Raw genomic sequence first — 23,376 nt, forward strand, 5'->3', positions numbered from 1 at the left:
AAAAGGGTAAAATATATAAAGTAAAAATAAAAAAAATTCTTAGGTCCCAGATGAATGTAATCATTAGGGATTAGGATTGTTTTTTTGTTTTTTGGTTTGTTTTTTTTTAAATTTCCAGTTGATTCTGATAAGGCAGCCAATCTAATGACAATATCTGGATGAAACTAAACTAAAACATCTCAGGTCTCTGCTGATTTTAAAATATTAAAATTCTGTAACTGATTGATTGAAACTAGTTTTGTCATCAGACTTCCATTTCTAATCAAGACTTCTTAGGTTCTTGCATTGCAATATGCAATGGAAGTAAAGCACAAACATTAAGTGGAGTAATTAATCAATTTAAACCCTTTAGAAAAAGATAATTTACCATGTATTTACTTCTTTTTACAGCAATACCAGCAAATGCTAAAAACTTTTTGCAGTTAAGCTCCCATTGACAGAGTCATCATTCTATAATTAGCTGAGTGCCTGTGATCTGTATCTCACATCTGTTGAAATAAGGTGTAAGACTATTTCACTCCATCAGCACCTGACATCTTGAAAAAGTTTTGTCTTTGTCTATTTGTGAGCTGCACTGTCAGCTCATTGTTATTTCCCAACGAAACAGTAAAACCCAGTGAACGCTAGATGACTTCATGTTAGACCAATACCATTAACAAGGGAGCTACTCTTTAGTATGCATAAAATACTCAACAAACTGTGAGAACAGATGGAAAAGAGAAGAAAGCTTAGGTTTCAGAGTGTCCTTTCTTGGGTTCTCCACTAGGGTACAGGTAAACACAAAAATGCAGAAGGCCAGATACAGGTAACCAAGAGTGGGACCAGGTGAAGAAAACAGAATCATATATAAGGCTCCTCGTTTATTTCCTTATTCTTTCCCTCCTTACTGAAGGAATGGTGCTAAGAACCTAGAAGAGAGGAATAAAAAGAGAAAATGGCAAATTGTCAAGATGGCCCAGCAGAATGAAAATGAAAATGAAGCCAGGAAATTCAGAGGTCAACTCCTGGCTCCATCAACTGGTTGATCACTGTGACATCCCGTCTACCTGGGACTTGGTATCTCACCTGTAAAATGAAATGGCCAATAGTAACACCTTTTTCAGGCAGCCGTTTTGAGGATTAAGAGATAATAATGATGGAAAAGTGCTTTGGCAACACCAGTGGTTGACATGTAACGTACTAAGATTCCGTGTCTGGAAGGCTGAGCAAGCTCAGCAGCAGAAACTCCCGATCACAGGACTCCCATTAAAAAAAAAATGCTCTGCTCCACCTCCCAAATTACAGAGATGAGAAAAGCCACATCTATGTGTTCTGCCCCAACAGAAACAATCATTGCTGTCATCACAGAGTCTGACCCTTATACTTTCCTGGGGGATGAGAGGGAAGTGAGGCTCAAGGTTGAAAGGACGCTGGCACGTTATAAGAACCATTGTTATAAAATGTCTCATCAGGCTTTCCCACCTGCTCCCAACCGGTTTTTCAAAGCAAGTACTAGCAGGCAATGTTGGACCAGAAGGTTTGGACCAATTCTCCTGATAAAGACAATGAGGAAAGCAAGATGAAACATACACAGCATCTTCCTAAGAGCAAGAAAGAGCTATTATCACAGTATGGAATCATCTGGCCATGATCCAGAAGTAGATGGAAATCCAGAGAAGTAGCCCAGCAGCTGGGACTGCCTTTGATACCCCCCAGAGGAGGTAGCCAAGAAGCCAGGTAGCACTCTGACAGCTCTGGAGGAATAGGGACCGAAAGCTGGAGTCCAGGGCTCGCCAAGGATGAGGCCCCTGGCAAAACCCTCACACTTAATATTAGGGCCCCAAGATTAGGAGCTGGAGTAAGACTGAAATAAAAATAAGCCTGCCCTTGAATGGACTGCAGGCTGACTTCAAGTCACCTGGATGGCTCTGAAAATCTCAAGCTCTGAAATCAAATTAAACTGATTTTGGTGACCTACTGCCCCCTCAAGCATGTGGCACAGGCAAATGCTCTTGGATAGAAAAAAGCACTGTGCTGAGAATCAAATTATTTCTATAGGGACAACTAGACACCCACAAGAAAAAGAATGAAATTGGACCCCTACCTCACACTACAAGCAAAGACTACATCAAAATGGATCACAGACTAAATCTATGAGCTAACACTATAAAGCTATTACAAGAAAATATAAGTGTAAATCTTAAGGCCTAGGATTAAACAATGGTTTCTTAGAAATGACACAAAAAGCAATAAAAAGGAATGAAATATTAACACATATACAACATGGATGAACCTTGAGAACATTATGCTAAGTAAAAGAAGATAGTCACAAAAGGACACATGTTGTATGAGTGTGTTGGCAAATCTGTAGGGACAGAAAGCAGATGAGTGGTTGTCTGGGGCTGGGGGTGGGGGAAATGACTGCTAGCATAGTGAGGACAGCTTTTCTCTTTGGGTTCATGAAAATGTTCCGAAATTAGATTACGGTGATAGTTGCACAACTCCATGAATATACTAAAAACCACTGAATCATATGTTAAAAGGATGAATTGCATGATATGTGAATTATACTTCAATAAGCTGTTATTATAAATTATTATAATATTTTTTTCCAAATATAATGCCCAGCATGATCATTAGATAACCTGGTATGCAAGAAGACAAAATGACATGAACAAGAAAAGGCACAACAGATAACAGAACCAGGTCCAAACTCAACCAAAACCACTGTCAAAACAATTATGTCTGTCATGTGCTTGTTATTGGAGAGAAAAGCCAAACAAACATTCCTAAAAAGAAACAACTAGAAATTCAAGAACTGGAAACTACCATAACCAAAATTAAGAATCCAGTGAACAGAAACAAACAACAGCAGATTAGATACAGCTAAAGAGAGACATAGTGAGCTGGAAAGTAACAAGAAAAAATTAACCAGACTAAAGGGAAAAAAAGGGTAGTAAAACACAAAGAGAAGATAAAAGTGGAATACAGTGAAAAAGTCTAACATATATTTAAATTAGTAGGGGGAGAAGAGGAAATGAGGCAAAGTTATATTTTAAGGGAAATGGCTGAAAATTTTTTCCAAAACAGAAAAATACCAATCCACAGATTTAAAAATCCCAGGGAATCCCAAGCAGAATAAATAAAAAAGAATTGACATCCAGACACAATAAAGTGAAACCAGAAAATCAAAGTAAAAGAGAAAGCTCTGTCCTCCTTGGAGAAATGTCTATTTAGGTCTTCTGCCTATTTTTGGATTGGGTTGTTTGTTTTTTTGATATTGAGCTGCATGAGCTGCTTGTATACTTTGGAGATTAACCCTTTGTCAGTTGCTTCATTTGCAAATATTTTCTCCCATTCTGAGGGTTGTCTTTTCATCTTGGTTATGGTTTCCTTTGCTGTGCAAAAGCTTTTAAGTTTCATTAGGTCCCATTTGTTTATTTTTGTTTTTATTTCCATTTCTCTAGGCGGTGAATCAAAAAGGATCTTGCTGTGATTTATGTCACAGAGTGTTCTGCCTGTGTTTTCCTCTAAGAGTTTTATAGTGTCTGGCCTTACATTTAGGCCTTTAATCCATTTTGAGTTTATTTTTGTGTACGGTGTTAGGGAGTGTTCTAACTTCATTCTTTTTTAGTTTTTATTTATTTATTTATTTATTTATTTTTGGCTGTGTTGGGTCTTCGTTTCTGTGCGAGGGATTTCTCTAGTTGTGGCAAGTGGGGGCCACTCTTCATCGCGGTGCGCGGGCCTCTCATTATCGCGGCCTCTCTTGTTGCGGAGCACAGGCTCCAGACGCGCAGGCTCAGTAGTTGTGGCTGACGGGCCCAGTTGCTCCGTGGCATGTGGGATCTTCCCGGACCAGGGCTCGAACCCATGTCCCCTGCATTGGCAGGTGGATTCTCAACCACTGCACCACCAGGGAAGCCCCCTAACTTCATTCTTTTACATGTAGCTGTCCAGTTTTCCCAGCACCACTTATTGAAGAGGCTGTCTTTTCTCTATTGTATATTTTTGCCTCCTTTATCAAAGATGAAGTGACCATATGTGCATGGGTTTATCTCTGGGCTTTCTGTCCTGTTCCATTGATCTATATTTCTGTTTTTGTGCCAGTACCATACTGTCTTGATTACTGTAGCTTTGTAGACATTTCTCCAAAGAAGATATACAGATTGCCAACAAACACATGAAAGGATGCTCAACATCACTAATCATTAGAGAAATGCAAATCAAAACTACAATGAGGTATCACCTCACACTGGCCAGAATGGCCACCATCAAAAAATCTACAAACAATAAATGCTGGAGAGGGTGTGGAGAAAAGGGAACCCTCTTGCACTGGGAATGTAAATTGATACAGCCACTATGGAGAACAGTATGGAGGTTCCTTAAAAAACTAAAAATAGAACTATCATATGACACAGCAATCCCACTACTGGGCATATACCGTGAGAAAACCGTAATTTAAAAAGTCATGTACCACAGTGTTCATTGCAGCACTATTTACAATAGCCAGGACATGGAAGCAACCTAAGTGTCCATCAACAGATGAATGGATAAAGAAGATGTGGCACATATATACAATGGAATATTACTCAGCCAGAAAAAGAAACAAAATTGATTTATTTGTAGTGAGGTGGACAGACCTAGAGTCTGTCATACAGAGTGAAGTAAGTCAGAAAGAGAAAAACAAATACCGTATGCTAACACATATATATGGAATCTAAAAAAAAAAAAGGTTTTGAAGAACCTAGGGGCAGGACAGGAATATAGATGCAGATGTAGAGAATGGACTTGAGGACACAGGGAGGAGGAAGGGTAAGCTGAGACGAAGTGAGAGAGTGGCACGGACATATATCCACTACCAAATGTAAAATATAGCTAGTGGGAAGCAGCCGCATAGCACAGGGAGATCAGCTCGGTGCTTTGTGTCCACCTAGAGGAGTGGGATAGGGAGGGTGGGAGGGAGACGCAAGAGGGAGGGGATATGGGGGTATATGTATACATATAGCTGACTCATTTTGTTACACAGCAGCAACTAACACAACAATGTAAAGCAATTATATTCCAATAAAGATGTTAAAAAAAAAGAGAGAAAGCTCTAGAAGCAGCCTGTCAACAGGGGGTATATTGCCTTTTGAAGACAAAATTTAAAGTGATTAACCTCAAAGTAATCAGAATATTCCACTATCAAAGACAAAACTATTCAGGTTAATCCATTGTTTGCCTACGCTTGGAAAAAAGCACAAGTTAGATAAAACAGATCTCAGAAAGAGGTTTGGGAAAGAAAATGCCTCGGAAACAAAAGCAACAAGTTACCTTCAGCCACTGCTCGGCCTGCTCCTTACTCTGGACAGCGAGAACAAGGGGGTCTGTGCCCTGCTGAGTAATTTTCAATTCGTGCTTCTTCTTTTTGCTGTCTTTTGGGATGTATGTAATGTTGCAGCCTTGGAGCGGCAGTTCCATCTGGGGCTGCTGGTCCTTGGAGCTTTTGTAGCACTGCATTGGACAGGAGAAGTCAAAGTTAGGCTGTAAGGAAGTGAAAGCAGAAACGCTGATAAAACTCCGGCACAATGAAAACGGGAGTACTGGCGAAGCACCTGGAGGTCCGACTGAAGGGTGGAGATACTCAGAGACTGCAAGAGTGATCTGCAGACACTGGGGCTCACATACAGGGCACCGCTCCACACTGACACCTCACCTCCGTGTGCGTGCAGAAACACCTGCTCGTTAATTCAGCAGAATTTACCAAGCACCCAGGAGATGACTCGGTGGCGAACAAAGTCCCTGCTCTGATGGAGCTTATGTTCTGGTGGAGCTTCCCCATTAAGCAACACGAATATATTAGATTTGCTGAAACGGCGCTGCCGCTCTAATGTGGGCAGACAGGACCTTGGGTACTTTACTTCACAACCTATGTTGTTTGGTGTCCTCCTATCCCACCCCATCCTCCTTCTGAAAGACAGGTGAATGATTTTATGAAGAGTATACATATCAACATATAACGGACAAAAATGTCCGCAAAGCTGTGCTTTCTGGTTGAGTAGAGGGTCCAAAAGGCATGTTGCTCCGTTTACATCACTGACGTTCGCCCTAGAGCATTCAGTGCTGTGGTGACAGTGACACGGAGCTCCCATCACTCTCGCTTGACCTAGACCTCTCAAACCAGATCTTTGCCCAAAGGCTTCCCCTCCTGCCTTGGGTTCACTGCATTACTGGGGACCAAAAGCACACCCCGTAATGGCAATACATGGTCTAAGAGTTCAGGTATCTGGGTCCCAGCTCTGTTACTAATTTAATCTGGGTTCCCACAAGTTGTTTAAGCTTTCTGAGCCTGCTTTCTTTTTTGTGAAATGATTTATTGCTGTTTTTATTATTATTTTATTGAATTACATTATTATTAAATAATTAGCAACAATAACAGCGGCTACCAAATACTGAGTGTCTACCTTATATAAGGCATTTCATACATCTCATTTAATCGTCACGTTTGTCCATTTTGCAGATTAGGAAATTGAGGTTCAGGTGGTTGGGAAACTAGTCCAAAATCAGGCATCCTGAACAGTTGTAGAGCCAGGGCTCCAGCCCCAAACTTTGTGAGTGCAGAGCCTGCACCCAGGACCCTAATCCATCTACTGATGAAGGAATGAATGAACAGATACTTCTTTTCAGAAATGATTTCTAGAGCCCTTTCCTGTTTTACAGTTCTAAGACCTTGGCTCCTAAATGGCACAGGTATGGAAGATACCCACTTTTTTAAGAAGTAAAACTGATGGCCACCCTGCCTAAAAAGGAAGAAAAAAATACACCAAAAACAACTAATCTCAGGTTGCTATGAATGTTTACCATTTACCAGACTTTTCACATTCTCGGTATGTGCAAAAAAAAAAAAAAAAAAAGTGAAAAGGAAACTAACGGTAGAAGGAATTGGAAAGGAATTTTTTTTTTTTAATTAATGAATTTATTTATTTATTTTTGGCTGTGTTGGGTCTTCGTTGTTGCGTGCGGGCTTTCTCTAGCTGTGGCGAGCGGGGACTACTCTTCGTTGTGGTGCGCAGGCTTCTCATTGCGGTGGCTTCTCTTGTTGTGGTGCACGGGCTCTAGGCTCGCGGGCTTCAGTAGTTGTGGCGCTTGGGCTTCAGTAGTTGTGGCTCACGGGCTCTAGAGCACAGGCTCAGTGGTTGTGGCTTGCGGGCTTAGTTGCTCCACAGCACGTGGGATCCTCCTGGACCAGGGCTCGAACCCGTGTCTCCTGCATTGGCAGGCGGATTCTTAACCACTGCACCACCAGGGAAGTCCCAGGAAATTTTATAGCTTATATTTTTCCTTAAGTTAAACACTTCAAAATGGATATGTTATCAGTAATACCATACAGTAACATCTGGAGCTCCCTGCAGGTTGGATTCCCAGGGAAGATGGCTCTAAAACAGAGCAGCACACGGGATATTTATTAAGGGGCATTTATTTAAGAGCTATACCTGTAGGAGGAGAAGGAGGACTGGGCAGAGGAAGAAGGTAAGCGTCAGTGCAGTTCAAATACACGGCCCTGACGAACCCCATGGGAGCTCTGGAGCTGGACCGCGCCTGCAGGCTGGTCCCACGAGGCAGGGCATGCACACTCAGGCATCACAGGGGATGCAGACCCCCTGGGAAGGGACGTGATCTTGGGCAGCTGTCTGCCGGCAGCCCTCCCCGCAAGTGAGGGAACCGAAGGGGTCTGAGCACACGATAGTGTCCACCAGAGAGCTGCCTGGGCATAGAAACGAGCAGCTTCTGGAAGGCTACTCAAAACAGCTGGTCGTGGTGGTGCCTGTGCGAAGACAGGCCGGGAGCACTTAGGGGAAGAGGCTGGCGTTTTGTTTTCTGTTCATGGCTTTCTGTTCTGTCAATTTTTTTTTTTTTCACCATCAACAGGGGTCATTTGGGCCGTCGGATCCTAGGTCATTTTTGAATGAAAAAATGCTTCGTAATGGAACTTCGATTCTGCATTTCATCAAAGACGGTGCTTTCACATGGTTTTCCATTAATCTCTTCTTAAATATTTACGACTCCTCTAAATGGTCGGCATTATCATCCTGGTTTGGAAGATGGGAAACCCCATAGGTGATGCAAGAAACAGAAGATGAGGAGGGAGGGAGGGAGGAGACGAGAGCGGGGGTGGGTGGAGCCGGGGCCAGGGCAGAGGGTCCGATGACCGCTGACCCCACCCTCCACCACAAGCTTCCCACAGCGTGTTTTCCGTGAGAGTCGACTGTGTAGTTTTAAAATGTCTATATAACATATCCACTTCTTGCAGCCATTATGTCAGATTGTAAATACGGACCATATTAATCTTTTTCATCTTTTTTTTTTCGTTCTTTACTTTAAAATTCCCCCACGGCATCATCACTTTTGGCATATTCTAAATTTGGGAGAAATTCAGGCCACACATGTGGAAAAAACATGTACTCACACTGTTTAAAAAAAAAATTTTTTTTTAACAAAACCATTAATTAAAAAACATACATTGCCCTAAGAATCTAGTAAATCAGATTCCCATAATTCACAGATGAGACTATTTTTTAAAAAGGGGGTTATCTGCTCCACTGAAAAGTGAGTTACAGAATCATACATTCTCATGTGTTCTGTTTTTTTTTTTGTTGTTGTTCTGTTTTAATGATATACTTTTGAGTGATTTTTTTCCCCAAGGTTAATTTGAAGGGAAAACAAAATACAATAACACACTCTTAACATTCACAATGCCAATAACCAGGCATGGTTTCTAAAGCTGGGGAGGAAGGAGGAGGGACAGACGGTGCGTCTCAAAGGCTCTTGCTTCCTTACTAGGTTCCCTGGTGGACTAATGCCTACAGCAAAGGGTCTGTGTCCTCCTGTCTCCGTTCCTCTGTTACTTATTCTTTCTATTCTGCCTCTCTGAGTTACAAGAAAAGAAAAAAAAATAGTCAGCCTTTAGCTTTCCAAAAGAATTTCCTTTCCTGGGCACTCTCCCCCAGACCTCGCCTGGCCTACCCGGCCCACTTCGATGACCTGGCTTTGAGGAATTCACTGACTCACTACAAATGAGAAAATCCATCCTGCGACCTCTGGCAAGTTAAAGCAGCGTGCATTTCCACTGACATGAACCGCAGACGCTGGCCCGAGATGGGGATGGTTTTGCCCGCTGGTTGCTTTAGGGGGGCTGGCGAAACCAACAGCGTTAAAGCCGTGGCAGCCTCGGCCAGGGCTCGCTGACGGCCCATCACGGGCCCGCCCTTGACCACTGCTCCCTCTCCCTCCCGCCGACGTTACTGCCACCCGCCTGGGTACACATTCCGCCCAGTTGGACGGCCGACCACATCTCACCGACTCTACACAAGAGCAACCAAGTCGCAAGGCTTTACCAGTAGTTTGGTGTCTTTGATGACGCAGAGTAACTTGGTCCACTGCCCGAAGCGTTTCTTCCGCAGCAGGAAGGCACAGATCTTGGCATCCTTTACCAGGTCCATGGAGGCCTCCTCCGAGGGCCACTGGTGCCGCGTTTTCTTCCCCTTTCCGTCCTCCTCCTCTTCATCGTATGATTCGTAAGAGCTACTCATTGCATCTGAGTCATAATCTGTCAAAAGTAAGAAATAAAAGTAAAAAACCTCGTTACAAAAGCCTTATCTTGAGGACCACCTACGGGCTCCAGGGCACATTATCATATTCATAAACGAGAAAGAGGCTTCTGCCTTCGGGGAACTGGGGAAACGTTAGTTAGCAAAAACAGGGAAAAAATAACTAAGGCTTGGGCGGCGGAAACTCAACGAAGAGTTTTCAACTGAAGTGACTAAGAATGCTGTATTTATAAAAACCACTTCTGGACTGTTCTATACGGGCCCAGCACCTGCAGACCCTACGTTGTCGAATCCTTGCTGCGTTCTTGCAGGGCACCATGACCCCCATCTCGCAGCGGGTTTCGCCAAAGAAAACTCCCACCCACACCTTTATGTTAAAGTCCTTTCAAGTCTGCAATGTCCTCTTCCTTCCTGGCATCGCCACACGCACAAACCCTTCCTAAGGTTCGAGATCCAACCCAAGGCCACCCCTCTCCTTTAGGTCATCCGTGGGATTTTCAGAAAGGTTCACACCTCCTTCTGGCTCTGCCATGCACCAACACTTAAATACCGGGCTGTCTGCAGTCTCCCAGCTAGATCCCACTTTCCCTTACCTCGGGGTCTCACACGCTGCTCTCACCCAGGCTTCGCACTCATCCCACTCAGTCTCCTGCCTTTGCCTGGACACGTGTTCTCATCACTCAGGATTTAGCTTACAGCACCTCCTCCCTGAAGCCCTCCCTGGATCGCCAGCACTGCTGACTGCTATAGACTGAATTGGGTGCCCCCCAAAGTCATGTGTTGAAGCTCAAACCCCAATGTGACTGTATTTGGCGACAGGACTTTTAGGAGGTAATTACGGTTAAATGAGGTCGCAATCCACCTAGAAGAAAAGAAAGAGGGAGATCCCGCGCTCTCTCCCTGCCGTGTGAGGACACGGGGAGAAGGCGGGTGTACATAAGCCAGGAAGAGAGCCCTCACCACAAGCTGACCATGCCAGCGCCCTGATCGTGGACTTCCAGCCTCTGGAACTCTGAGAAAATAAATGCCTACTGTTTTACCACCCAGTCTACGCTATTTTGTTACGGCAGCCTGAGCTAAGACACCAGGTGAAATGCCCCTCCCCTCTGCTTCCACACTACCCAACACAAAACTTATCTCACTGTACTGTCACCTCTGTTTGTCTGCCTGTCCCACATCAGGCTGTAAGTCCCCTGCAGGAAGGGAGACCACCCTGTTGGATGTGATTGTCCCAGCACTTAATAAACTACCTGGCACAGGGCAAGTAACAAATATTTGTAGAAGGGAGAACAGCTAGATTGACTGAAATTCAATGCAAAGCCCTCAGAAGGATGGCTGGCATCTTCAAAGTGATGAATAAATACTAGTGACTGTGAGTGATCTTATTCATTTCAGCCCTGCTGGATCATAAGGTCCTGGAGGCCGTGTCTGATTCATCTCTGCACTCCCCTCAACCCCCGGACACATCTGGAACACATTTGCTTTCATAACACACGTGAGGAATGAACACCTAAACGAGGAATGAGCGACAGATAAGGAGAAACCACGGATGAAGCAACCGGTTGCACACGACGGGAGAAGGGGCAGAAAAGGCCGACCTTGCACAGAGCAGAACTCACTGGAAACTGGACTGATTTGTACTCTGTGGTCATGCTTGCATGTTAATTTCCCCACAAAGAATTATTTACTAAGGGGGGGGGAATAGAAAGACCGGCAGTTTAGGTTGAATTTTAAGTCCTGATAAAGTAGTCAAGGAAAGATTTTAAACAAGAGACTAGGATGACCGAAGAGGTAACTCTGGCAAGTCATATTTTATGCACTTTTTGATAAATATATTTTATAATAAAAGTTTTTTTAAGTTTAGCACAGCGGGCATGTAGTACCCGGGGAAGGAAGTATGAAACTGTGAAAGACCATGTGCTGCTCCACGGCCCAAGGTTCGCTGAGAGATTTCAGACGGACGGTGGACCGAGTCCTACTTTATCCCAGAAAGGTGGTGCTCACAGCAGCTTGGGGGACCATGAACCCCTCAGTGCTTAGCTCACTTTCTAGAACATCAAATTCAGTAAACACTGAATGAACAAATGAACAAAAGAATTAATGACTAAATCAGTCAGAAATGGGAAAATTTCATTTCATTCATGCAACAAATATTTATTGAGCGCTCACTATGTGTCAGGCAGTATATTTTATACTTGTATCTGTCTGCTGTGGGATAAGGCTGTGAAAAGAGGAAGCCAGCTCTGCACTTACAACCCCTGCCTTGCTGGTCCTCTTAGCCGCCCAGAGGCGGGCACAGAGCAGTATCCTTATCTCAGAGGAAAGGAACGAGGACGCTGAGAGATCAGGTGACTCATCCAAGACCACATCCTGATGAAGGATGAAGCCAAAACCTGATTCTGAACTGAAAAAGTAGACCGTGCCCCTGGCTGCCCAGGGGTTGAGATCCACGGCTGGAAAAGACAGTAAGTTCATGGCCCACCTTCTTCTGAGAGAGCAGGACTGATGGAATCGTGTTAGAAGAAAGTCAGCCAACTTAGCAGCAAACCAAGCAGTCGGGAGCAACAGTCTGGGCCCACAGGACAACCCGCTCAGTGGCAAGTCTCTTGGGCGGTCAACAGAGTCCAGGGTTCCTCCTGGGGGCTGTAACAGGATGTCAAGGGGTCCAGTGTCAGGGCTGGGGTCGGGATTTCGTTAGGAGGTAACGAGAGCCCTGTGGAAAGCTAGGAAAGACACAGAGCTGGGGAGGAGAGCAGAGGATCACCGACGGCGTGTCCTTATCTCCTCCAGCTCTCCTTCCCGATGGCCGTTCTGACCAGGTGCTCGGGGAACACCTTCAACAGCTCCGCCATCGTGTGAGGTCGAACCCCTGGAATAAATCTCCTATTCCACTTCGTGGTGCTTCTTCTCCTCTGCTCAAACCCTGCTCTAGAAATTGGAAACAGGCCTTTGGCAGGCTCTCACAGGTGAAGCTCAGTGCCGACCCGCGGGATTTCAGGGCGCAGCTTTGGCGGCCTCTGATGAGAACCACTGCATTTTGAGAAATGGCCTTGGGCGCGCCGCCACCGCCATAGTAGAGTCTAAATGCTTGATCGTGGAGCGACAGGCTACGATCAACCTGAGCTGCCCCGCAAGGGCTCCGGGTCATCCAACCCACCGAGGAGCATGCGGCATCGCATCGAAGCAGGCGCGCGTCCGCTGGGCTCCATCGGGCCCTGAAGACGTAAGCGAGGGGTGTAAGCCAAGTGGCTCAGAAGCCTGTGCCCCTATTCTCCCCGCACTGCCTCTCCACTCAACGCTGGCTCGTGAGCATGCCTGGCGTTTGCTTGGACGGTCAAGACTTGAGAGGGGCTGGCAGCAAGGAGGTCTGCGGAAGGGGCTGTGAACAGACCTCCACAAATGGGCTCAGAAGGTGAGCACCTGCGTATCAGGTGAATGCTTAGCAAAGGGCAACCTCGCCAGAAGGTCGCCACCAGGTAACCACACGACCCACTATATAGACATCAGCGAGCTTCTTGGCCCAGATTTCTTGTCCGAATGGACTCCTGCACAGGCAGCTGGTGTCAGGGGCAGAGGTGACACATGGCACTCAGCAACATGCACTTCCACTCGGCAAGGTCCATCTGACCCCCGGCACTCCTGAGTGTCCCGCCTGCACACGACACTGTTCCCTGGGCTGTCAGCCAGCCGCCTACTCACAGGTTATCCCTGGACCACGTGCACCAGGGAAGGGGCAGCACTTTATTCTCACTGGAGGGGATAAAGTAAAGGGGATAAAGTAAACCCGCTGTCCACGATGCTGCAGAAAGCGCCATCCGTGGGCTTGAAGTCTTGCTTCTGACCAAGGAACTCATTTTACAGCAACTGAAGTTGACAGCAGTGGGTCTGTGCTCATGAAGTTCACCGGTCTTGCCTTGTCCTCATCGCCCTGAAGCAGCCAACGCAGCAGACCAGTGCAATCCCTTCGGAATATTCCGTTTCAGGCCCAGCTTGATTGGTCACACCTGCAGGGCTGGGGGGTTGGATCTTCCAGAATATCTCCAAGCACAGGTCTGGGAACCCAGGGGTGAAATGGTAGTGACTCCACTCACTATTACCCCTAGACATCCACTCACTAAAATTCTGCTTCCATTCCTGGAAATTCTGGCTCTGCTGGCCACAGGTCTTACTCTCTAGGGGCAGAATGTCCCCTCCAAGGGACACAGTGATGGCTCCACTGACCCGGAAGTGGAGACAACAGACAAACTAGTGGTCACTGCAGTGACTGGGTGACTGGTCCCGCCCACCACGAAGCTGTGACCACACATGGGGAGAAGAGCACGTCCAGGTCCAGGAGATCCCTGGGATGCCCTTAGCACTCAAGTCAACGGGACACTGCAACCGTCCAGTACAGGTGGTCCTGCTGGAGACCAGAGCTTTCAGGAAGGAAAGCTGAGCCACTGTACTGGACCATCAACCAGGGTGCTTGCTGAAGGCAAAGGGGACAGGCAGGAAGTTATAAATACCAGCTAGGACCATGGACCGCTTGTGGAAATGAGGACTGACCCCGTTACGAGGTTTCTGTCCGTATTTTGATAGGGATCTATCTGTGTACATATAATCGAATCGTTTTCTTCCCCTCTCACGTCCCCTACCATCTAACAGAGAAGTGCTAACAGCAGTGGACCCTGGATTCATCTTCTAGTGGCAGGCTCCCGAAAGGGAGAGTGTGACTTGGCCAGAGGAGAACGAGGTCACCCCAAAGTGGGCAGAGGATGTCATACCCTCTGGGGAGTCAGGGAGTTTCCGTCACACCAGTCATAGTTGAACCGTGTTACGCTGAACCACGACTCTGCTGCCATCTTCGTTTGCAAATCCACTGTGGGTAAAGAGGGGTGCGTGGGTGCCCAGCCGACCCAGGAGCGGTGGTGGTGCTTTTATCCTGTATCAGCTCAGCAGGGCAGGAACACATCCCCCCAGATGCCCTCTGCTGGATGCTTCTGGGTTAGGAGTGGCCACAAGAGAAGTCTGTGAGCAACCTGGACGGCCGACGGGAAGCGGCTGCAGGTCAGGAGGGCGCCAGGCGCTGCAGCTTGCGCTCGCGGGTGCTGGGCTGCAGGCCTTCCCTGTCGGCACTCCCGCAGGGTCCCCTGCCCCGCCGCCTCTGGTCCTGGCCAGGTGCGCGCAGCTCCACGGAGCCGTGGTCCAGCCTCCCGTGCAGGGCCCCGCGTCGGGGAGTGAGAGGCAGGGGGTTCCCAGCATCCTTCCTCGCCCCCGGGCCTCGCGCAGCTCCCCTTGCTGCCGGCCGGCCCCCCCGGCACGTGTCTGTCCCGGTTCCCATGACCCCACAGGGTCTCACGTCTACAACACGCCCCTGCCCCACGACGTGGTTCTGCTTCTCCGGTAAACCGGGCCTGACTCGAGGCTCGACAACGCTGCCAGAAGCCCATGAGTAAGCAAAGGCGGCGTGACCTTGGCCCGACCTGGCCGCAGACCCCTGCCACGGCTCCCCACGTGGAGGGTCCTGGCCGGCAGCTGAGGCTCAGGCACAGACGTTGGAGCGAAGTGCTGGCACTGCGGACCCACTGTCTCTCCCCAGGCAGCAGTCCTTCCATGGCCCTCCCTCTGGGCTTAGCTTAACCAAAGGGGCCCGACCTCAGCAGTTAAGGACACGACACACCGGTCGCGTGGGCCTTCTCAGACCAAAGATGACCAAAGGTCCCCGCAAGTCAAACAAAATTACTCTCGGTTTCTAGTCTTGAAAGTATGTTGGAGCGGGGGAAGGAAGGTGGGAGAAGCCTGGGACCCAACGTTCCCAACGGTGGGAAATACCCTCATCAGCAACTTTTTTTCCTTTATTCATTGTTTTCAGAAAGAGAGGAATCTAATGAAGTTTTGAATTATATCAAGCCGTTTAATTTTCTGTGTTTTCTAATTCATTTACTATCTTCTGAAACAGTGGACACTTAGAAATTACTTGAATGTATTGTTCCCAAATGGTTCTAAAATGAAAGAGAAATTAAAATATTTAATATTCGGATCTCAAAACCCAGTATTTCATAGCCTCCTTGTCAGAACTGTCCCTTCTCTCATTCAGAATTCATTAAGAGGGCCTCAAGTATCTATCGATGCTGGGCTGAGGCTGTGTCGGCCTGCTCCAGAGGAAACAGGCATGAGTGAGTGGGAAAGGCCACTGCCCTCCAGGGCCTAAGGTCCTGCTCGCCTGGCTTCTGTGTGTCCCTCTTCACGGTCAGAAAATATCCCGGGGGGATTTCCTGGAACGATCAAGTTAGATTCCGCTTTGCTGAAATGGCCCTGCTTGTTTGCTGCTAGGGGAGAGAAAGATCAGAAAACTCCAAGTCTGCATGAAGCAGAGACTTCAGGGGACATGCAGACGGCGACAATGGAGAGCGTCTCCGTGAGCAGAGGGAGGAGGTGGGAGAACGGGACACAAGATGCGAACACACGGGAGCCTCTCCATGACACGAGCGGATCACTCTTTCACTCCCCGTTTTACGCACGTTTTACAGGAAAGGCAAGCTGGATTCCCTAAGGCAGCACGCTCAGATATGCCACATCTGCCTCATTACGAGACAAAGCACGCTGCCTGCTGCCAGAGTATCGGGAGTAGAAACAAAGGCAAAGATCTAAGAACAAATTCCAGAGGTAGTTACAAAAGGTGTTCAACGCCACTGCCCTTCTTTCTGTGACTGTGAAAGCCGGCTGCCTACAAAGGGGCACTTCTGAGTGCCAGCAGGCAGCTAACGATCATGTCATGACAGCCCTAACTTAGGCCAAAGCATTCTTGTAAAACCTGTACGAATGGGGAACAAAAAAAGAAACAGGAAACAACCAAAATGTCCATCGACAGATGAATGGATAAAGAAGATGTGGGTCATATACACAATGGAATACGACTCAGCCATAGAAAAGGGCAAAAATAATGCCATTTGCAGCAACATGGATGCAACTAGAGAGGATCATACTAACTGAAGTAAGTCAGGAAGAGAGAGACAAATACCATGTGATGTCACTTACATGTAGAATCTAAAATATGACACAGATGAACCTATCTGTGAAACAGAAACAGGGACATAGAGAACAGACTGGTGGTTGCCAAGGGGGAGGGGGGTGGGGGAGGGTTGCAGTGGGGTTTTGGGATTAGTAGATGGAAACTGGTGTATACAGAACGGATAAACAACAAGGTCCTACTGTACAGCGCAGGGAACTAGGTTCAGTATCCTGGGATAAACCCTAATGGAAAAGAATATGAAAAAGGATGTAAACATACGTATAACTGAGTCACTTTGCTGCACAGCAGTAATTAACACAACATTGTAATTCAACTATACTTCAATAAAAAATAAATTGAAAAACAAACAAACAGCTACGATGAGATGCCTGCTTGTTCCGTATTGACTTTATGGACACGCTTTCTTGGCGGCACCGCGAATGCAGCCTAAGAGGGATGTGCCCTGGTCCCGGTGGCAGGGAGGGACCCCACGGACACGTGCCTCAAAGCGTCATTCTCTTCCGACCAAAGGGAACACGTTCCACTGGCTGGTGCACGCTCCCACAGCAACAAGATTTCACTCATTCTGAGTCACAAGAAAGACGACAATCTGAAATTACTGAAGGTACTTGGTGGACACCTTAGACTTCTCAAAACCCTTTCTGTATCTCCCTCCTTGGGTTCAGAATTTCCTGAAGTCCACATGTCCACGGTGTTGTGTAATGCCCCTACTCCCCTTCACTCGAAAAGCGGGAGGGCTCCCCAACAGCCCGGCAGGTCGGGGGCCACTCACTTGAGGTGATGTATTCCGGAGCCTTCCCGGGACTCAGCGGCACGGCCTCCTCGTAGTAGCCTTCCGGGAGAGAGGATGTCGGTAGCGGCGGTGGCCCGCTGTCAGGCGGCTGAGCGAAGGAAGGAAAAAGCAACAGAGCACAATCATTAGGAGGAAATTCTGGATTTGCACCTAACAGGTGTCGATGGGCATTTTCTTCCCTCCTTTGTAAAGTCCCTGGAGAAAAAGAACATCGTCCAAAGAGCCTCCAAAGTTCGGCTCCTGGCGGGATCTCCGCTGCTCGCCTGCTCACGGCCACCCTCAGCCCGGCCCTGGCCACGCCACTCAACCCACACGACCCGCCGGCTGTCACCAGACGCGCACTGGCCCTCGCAGACCCCTCTCCCAGAGCAGAGACAGGCGTCTCTCCTCCCCTCTACCCCACGCCACTGCCCTCCCAGATGCCCAAGCTGACTTTCCCCTTCACGGCTTGTGTCCCACACTGGAGACCCCTGGGGGGCACAGAGGTGGTTCAGATCCACCCATGCTCACCACAGAGCAAGCACTAGTGACACAGCGACTGAACAGATGAGTTATGTTTGCCCACAATCTCACCACACTCCTCATGTGTGCCAGGGAAACTTTTTAAAAAAAGAGAAGAGGAAATCACCTATGAGCCCACCTCTGAAAGAAACTGGAAATTATTCTCTGGAGAAGGAATCTGACAGACTCTTGAGACGGAGGCACCCTGATTTCGAAGCCATAACTTCAGAGCATGGAGAGCTGGCAGGCTCAGGACCATCCAGATTCGAGCAAGACCAGCTGAAGCACCATTCTCTCAAATGTCCCTGATGACTGTAAGGCAGGCCCACCTCTTCTTCCCATGCACACGTACGGGATCTGCTCGTTCCACCCCTCACTGGTCCTCCAAACACCTGCTACCTGCCTGGCACTGTCCTAAGCAGCCTCGGCACTGGTTACAAGCTCCATCAGTCATCCGTCCATCCAGGGATCCTTCAAGGTCGATATTACATCACCTTCTGTTTTACAGATACGGGAAGTGAGGCTCGGCGTCTAAAACCTCCTTCTCAAGATCCGACACTGGTCCACGACACAGCTGGGCTTTTCGAGCACCAGATCTGTCCAGTAAAGAGCTTTTTCATATTCATATTCTCTGTTTCTCGCTCTCTTTCCCTTTCACAACTAGTTCACACCACCTATATCCTATCAGCTAATGGGAAAGATGTCGCTGAGAACGGAAGAGAACAGAGGGCCCCAAACTGAAGATCGACCAAGTGCAGTTTCCAAGAACAATGCTCCATAGAATGTGAAACTCCACCACTTTTCCTGTAACTCAAGTCTGAAGCCAAGAAGTCTTCTGCAAATGACTAATCACCACTGTGCACTCAACCCACTCCTTCCTCTCGCCAGATGAACAAAGATAATTTACTCCAGGTCATCTGTGCAGTATTCCTTCCCATCCTTGAAGGCGGTTATCTCCCTTCCACCCCCGGGGCCCTGATTCCCGTGCACTCCCCTCCCCAGGCTGAGGCCCGCCCTCCCTCATCCTGTGCTCTCACGCTGGACCACATCCACTCCTATCATCTGGAGAGGAGAGGTGGTGCCTACGGTGTAACCTGACACACTGTCCTCCCCGGGTGAGGTCTGAACAGGAGTCCACGCCAGGGTGAAAGCCTCCGCGTGGTGCTTTTGGAAGGGGGCTGTCTGATTCCCTGAGTGTTTTTACTCATGAAATGAGGGTGTTTCAGCTTCCCCTTAGTATGTTGAAACAGTCGGATTATTCACGTTCTAGAAAAGCATTACAAGTGGCTGGATCGAACGCATGTTAACGAATTAGCACAGGCCCCTTCCTAGTGCTGCAAAGGTGTGTATGGCAGGCGCTGACTCTCAGCTGATGGGACTTAGCAGACTTTCAGACCCTGCTGGTGGTCGTGCATTAGACACAACCACTCGATACGTATGCCCTTAAATCCACAATTCCACTTCTAGAAATATATGCCAAGAAGGTCAACTGGTCATACAAGCAAAAACGTATAAGGATGTTCAATAAAAGTTTTTCCCTCCCAAGTTAAAAACAATCTAAACATTCCCTGAGAGAAGACTGCTTAGGTATCCTGACACAGCCAGGTGCAGACATGTAAAAGGACAGTGCACATCTGCAGTCATTTACTTGAAAAATCTCTACTAGATACTGCCAAGTGAAAGAAAATAGGTACTCTATTAGCCTTCCTATCACAGCCGCGCTTACACTCACATCTATACAAGGACAGGTCACTCACCAAAATGTTAACACAGGGTTACTGCTTTTTTATGCACATCCATATAGCTTGCATTTTCTACATAATATTGTTTTCAAAACCAGGAAAAAAAAATGACTTTCATTTGAAGTAATACCCCTCAAAAAATAATACTTCTAGAGAAGCATTCTCTTTCTCCAGAAAGGATCTCACACTCCACTCCCAAATACCATTTGCCCTTGAAATTCTGCCACAGGGGTTCCAGACACGGGCAGAGGTCTGATAGTTTGTTAAAGGGCAAATGAGGGAGAGACAGAAAAAATGTTTTCCCTTTCATTAACTAGTTCACCCCACCTATATCCTATAAACAACTAGGAAAGATGTCGCTGGGAATGGAAGAGAATAGAGGCCATGGGTGGATCAGAGCCACTACTTGGCACCGTTGCTTTCAGAGGAAAAACTTCTGTCAGATCCTTTCCAGGAGGTCAGAATTCGCTGAAATCACCATTCACAGGAATTTTAAACAGTACAAAATGAGGAAGGCAAGTTTCCAAAGGGGGTCACGGAAACCAGAGCACAGGCAGGAAACCAGCGCGTAGGGTGAAGAAGACCAATGTTCCAATACTTGGCACGTGGCAGGCCTAGCTCCAGCCTCGGCCTTGGTTTATGCAGCCTTCCTCTATATCTGGGTACCAATCTCCTCCCTGTAAATGAGGGCGTGGGATCATATAACCTCTGATGTCCATCCCGGCTCTAAGATTCCAACTGTAGTATCCTTATAAAGTTGCAGGTCATCAGGCAATAAAGCCAACTTTACGCCTTTCAAAACTGTAGTGAGAGCTGACTTTGGTTCCTCGCTACCTGATTGATGACACTGTAATCTCTGGCCAGAGCACGTACTCAAATGTACCTTCTGACAGTAAGGCTACACACCAACGTGGCATCACTCTACTTTGGATCTGGCGGCTTCCCTTCAATGCTAGGAGAGATCTAGTCCGTGCACAAAGCTCTGGCAACATCTTGCACTGGTCACCAGAGTCTTCCTGGACTGGCTCTCAGAAAACACATGCTAATAGAATAAGGGACTCAAGTCTAACCCTCACAGCCTTCTCAGATACTGACAAAGAAGGATGAGAAACTGTTTTCCTCAAGGAATGACTGATCTGTGCTGCACCCTAGACAGGGAAGTAGAAATGGCATGGTACCGGTGACTAGATAACCTTTATTTTATTTTATTTTATTTTTTTTTAAGATTTCTTTATTGACTGATTGATTGCTATGTTGGGTCTTCGTTTTTGTGCTATGGCTTTCTCCAGTTGTGGCAAGTGGGGGCCACTCTTCATCGCGGTGCGCGGGCCTCTCACTATTGTGGCCTCTCTTGTTGCGGAGCACAGGCTCCAGACGCGCAGGCTCAGTAGTTGTGGCTCACGGGCCTAGTTGCTCCGCGGCATGTGGGATCTTCCCAGACCAGGGCTCGAACCCGTGTTTCCTGCATTAGCAGGCAGATTCTCAACCACTGCGCCACCAGGGAAGCCCTAGATAACCTTTAAATTCACTGAAATATTTCTCCCACGAATGAATGTTAAGTGAATGTGACTTTTTTTCAGGAAATCTTATCTGCCTTAGGCATTGTACATTTCTCTTTTAAGGTGTCAGCGTCTTATTAGAGAAAACCAATACTTACAACTGGATAGGAATATAGTCGACAGGCTTGCTTGGCTCACAATATTGGCCATAATTTAATTTCTACCTTTTTTTGGAAAGAAAAGCCCATTAGTATTGGGTTGGCCAAAAAAGTTCATTCATGTAACCCAAATGAACTTTTTGGCCAACACAATATTTGTCTTTGCTACTTTAAGGAAAGGCCTCATAGAAAATTTTTTCCATAAATAATAATAAATATTAAGATATCATTATATGGCAATAAATACAATGATTATTATTGTTATTGCTATTATTCCAACAAAATAATAATAATGACTATTTGCGGTCTGCTTTCCGTGTGTCACGCATTGTTCTGGAACATTTTATATATTTTTTCTCTTGTTGAGAAAACAACGCTGAGAGATTGGTATTCTGATTCTGATGTTACAAACGAGGAAACCGAGGGGGATGCAAGACCCTGCCCAGCAACCCCGTGCTGCAGAGCTGCTTAGTGGAGAAGCCAGGAGTCGGCCGGGTGGGCACAGACGAGTGCTTACTGCTGCGGCGGCCGAGCCAGACAGGATGCAGGGAAGGAACCGTGCAACCCGCCAAGGCCACTGGATCCAACCCGATGTTCCCGGCTCCTGTGGCACGGCGGGATCCGTGCGTTCCTGAGGAAGGCACGTCCACACCGGTTCCACCTCCAGGCCCACTCTGCCCTTCCTCCCTCTCCTCTCTGCTGCTGCCCCCCCACCTTCCCCTCCTCCGGCCCCCATTAATCACTCAGTCCTTTGCACCAGACACACCAGTGAACCCTGAGACCTAATTTTAGCAGAGAAAAACACCAGCCTAGAATTTGGAATCGCTTTCTTTTTTTTTTTTTTAAGTCTTTTTTTGTTTTTTTTAAATATTTATTTATTTGTTTATTTATTTATTTATTTATGGCTGTGTTGGGTCTTCGTTTCTGTGCGAGGGCTTTCTCCAGTTGTGGCAAGCGGGGGCCACTCTTCATTGCGGTGTGCGGGCCTCTCATTATCGCGGCCTCTCTTGTTGCGGAGCACAGGCTCCAGATGCGCAGGCTCAGTAATTGTGGCTCACGGGCCTAGTTGCTCCGTGGCATGTGGGATCCTCCCAGACCAGGGCTCGAACCCGTGTCCCCTGCATTGGCAGGCGGATTCTCAACCACTGCGCCACCAGGGAAGCCCTGGAATCGCTTTCTGACTTTAATTCTGTATATACAGTGATACGTCCAGATTCTATCTTTCTGGTTACAGTGATTAAAATCTGTTAAGAGTTGCAGCTAAAAACGATATGATCTGACAGAAGGAAGACAAGGAGGGTTCATGCTCTAGTTCTGCCATGTATCAGCAAAACCCTTTCTGGCGGACGAGACTACGGTAGCAGCACTCCACACCATCACCTAAGCTTCCCGAGGACCGGAAGGGAGGGGTTGTCAACAGATAACAAAAGTTTATGGTCTCAAGTGCAAAACAGGGTTTCAATCCTAACATCAAGAACTTTGAGCAGATACGCTTCTTGGCAAAATAAAAGTTTTTATCCAAATGACACCCCCTTCCATTCTGATCACTATTGAATTTGCCTTCCAACAGCACTTGAGTAAACACTGGGAAATTATTCACACGTATTTTCTCAAGTTTTATTTATCCACGACTAAGCACGAGAGCCTGTGGGGTACATCTTCTTCCCTTCCTTCTCTACCAGGAGGCGGGCTCCCACAGGGAAGGCAGGACAGCGCAACAGCAGTGCCAACGGGACACGGAATAAATCCAAGATGCAGATGCCACAGGAATGAGACGTGACACTAAACTCTGCGACTGATTTTCGAAAGACAAGGAGGAAAGGAACAGGATGGCTCACGGCCACTAAAAGGATCACGTCTGACTTCTCCGGGAAATAAAATGGTTTTGTTGTTTTAAATCTTGGGCTTTAGTCGAAACTCTGCAACTGATAAAATACCTGATTTTGTTATACAATCTCAAAGAATCTCATAATCCCATCTGTCAACTAGAGATAATGAAGTTGCTGTGAAAGTACTTTAGGAAGGATAAAATGCCATCAGCAGGCAGGTGGTAAGGGCTGGGACCAAAACATCATTGTTTCCTAGAGACAGGAAGTACGATG

General features: G+C 47.1%; 1 protein-coding gene across 4 annotated transcripts in view; it reads right to left on the reverse strand.

Annotated features, from left to right (window-relative positions):
* Positions 1-23,376, reverse strand: part of AFAP1 (actin filament associated protein 1) — a 155,745-nt gene that overhangs the window by 65,483 nt on the left and 66,886 nt on the right. For all 4 annotated transcript variants that reach the window (XM_057546343.1, XM_057546342.1, XM_057546340.1 and 1 more), the window contains 3 exons: positions 17,354-17,462; positions 9,357-9,568; positions 5,296-5,475 (listed from right to left, as the gene is read on the reverse strand). In XM_057546343.1, the coding sequence (XP_057402326.1) occupies positions 5,296-5,475; positions 9,357-9,568; positions 17,354-17,462 (501 nt within the window). The remainder of the gene's footprint in view (positions 1-5,295; positions 5,476-9,356; positions 9,569-17,353; positions 17,463-23,376) is intronic.

Source organism: Balaenoptera acutorostrata, chromosome 5 (genome assembly GCF_949987535.1).
Source record: "Balaenoptera acutorostrata chromosome 5, mBalAcu1.1, whole genome shotgun sequence".
In the NCBI taxonomy this organism is placed as follows: Eukaryota; Metazoa; Chordata; class Mammalia; order Artiodactyla; family Balaenopteridae; genus Balaenoptera; species Balaenoptera acutorostrata.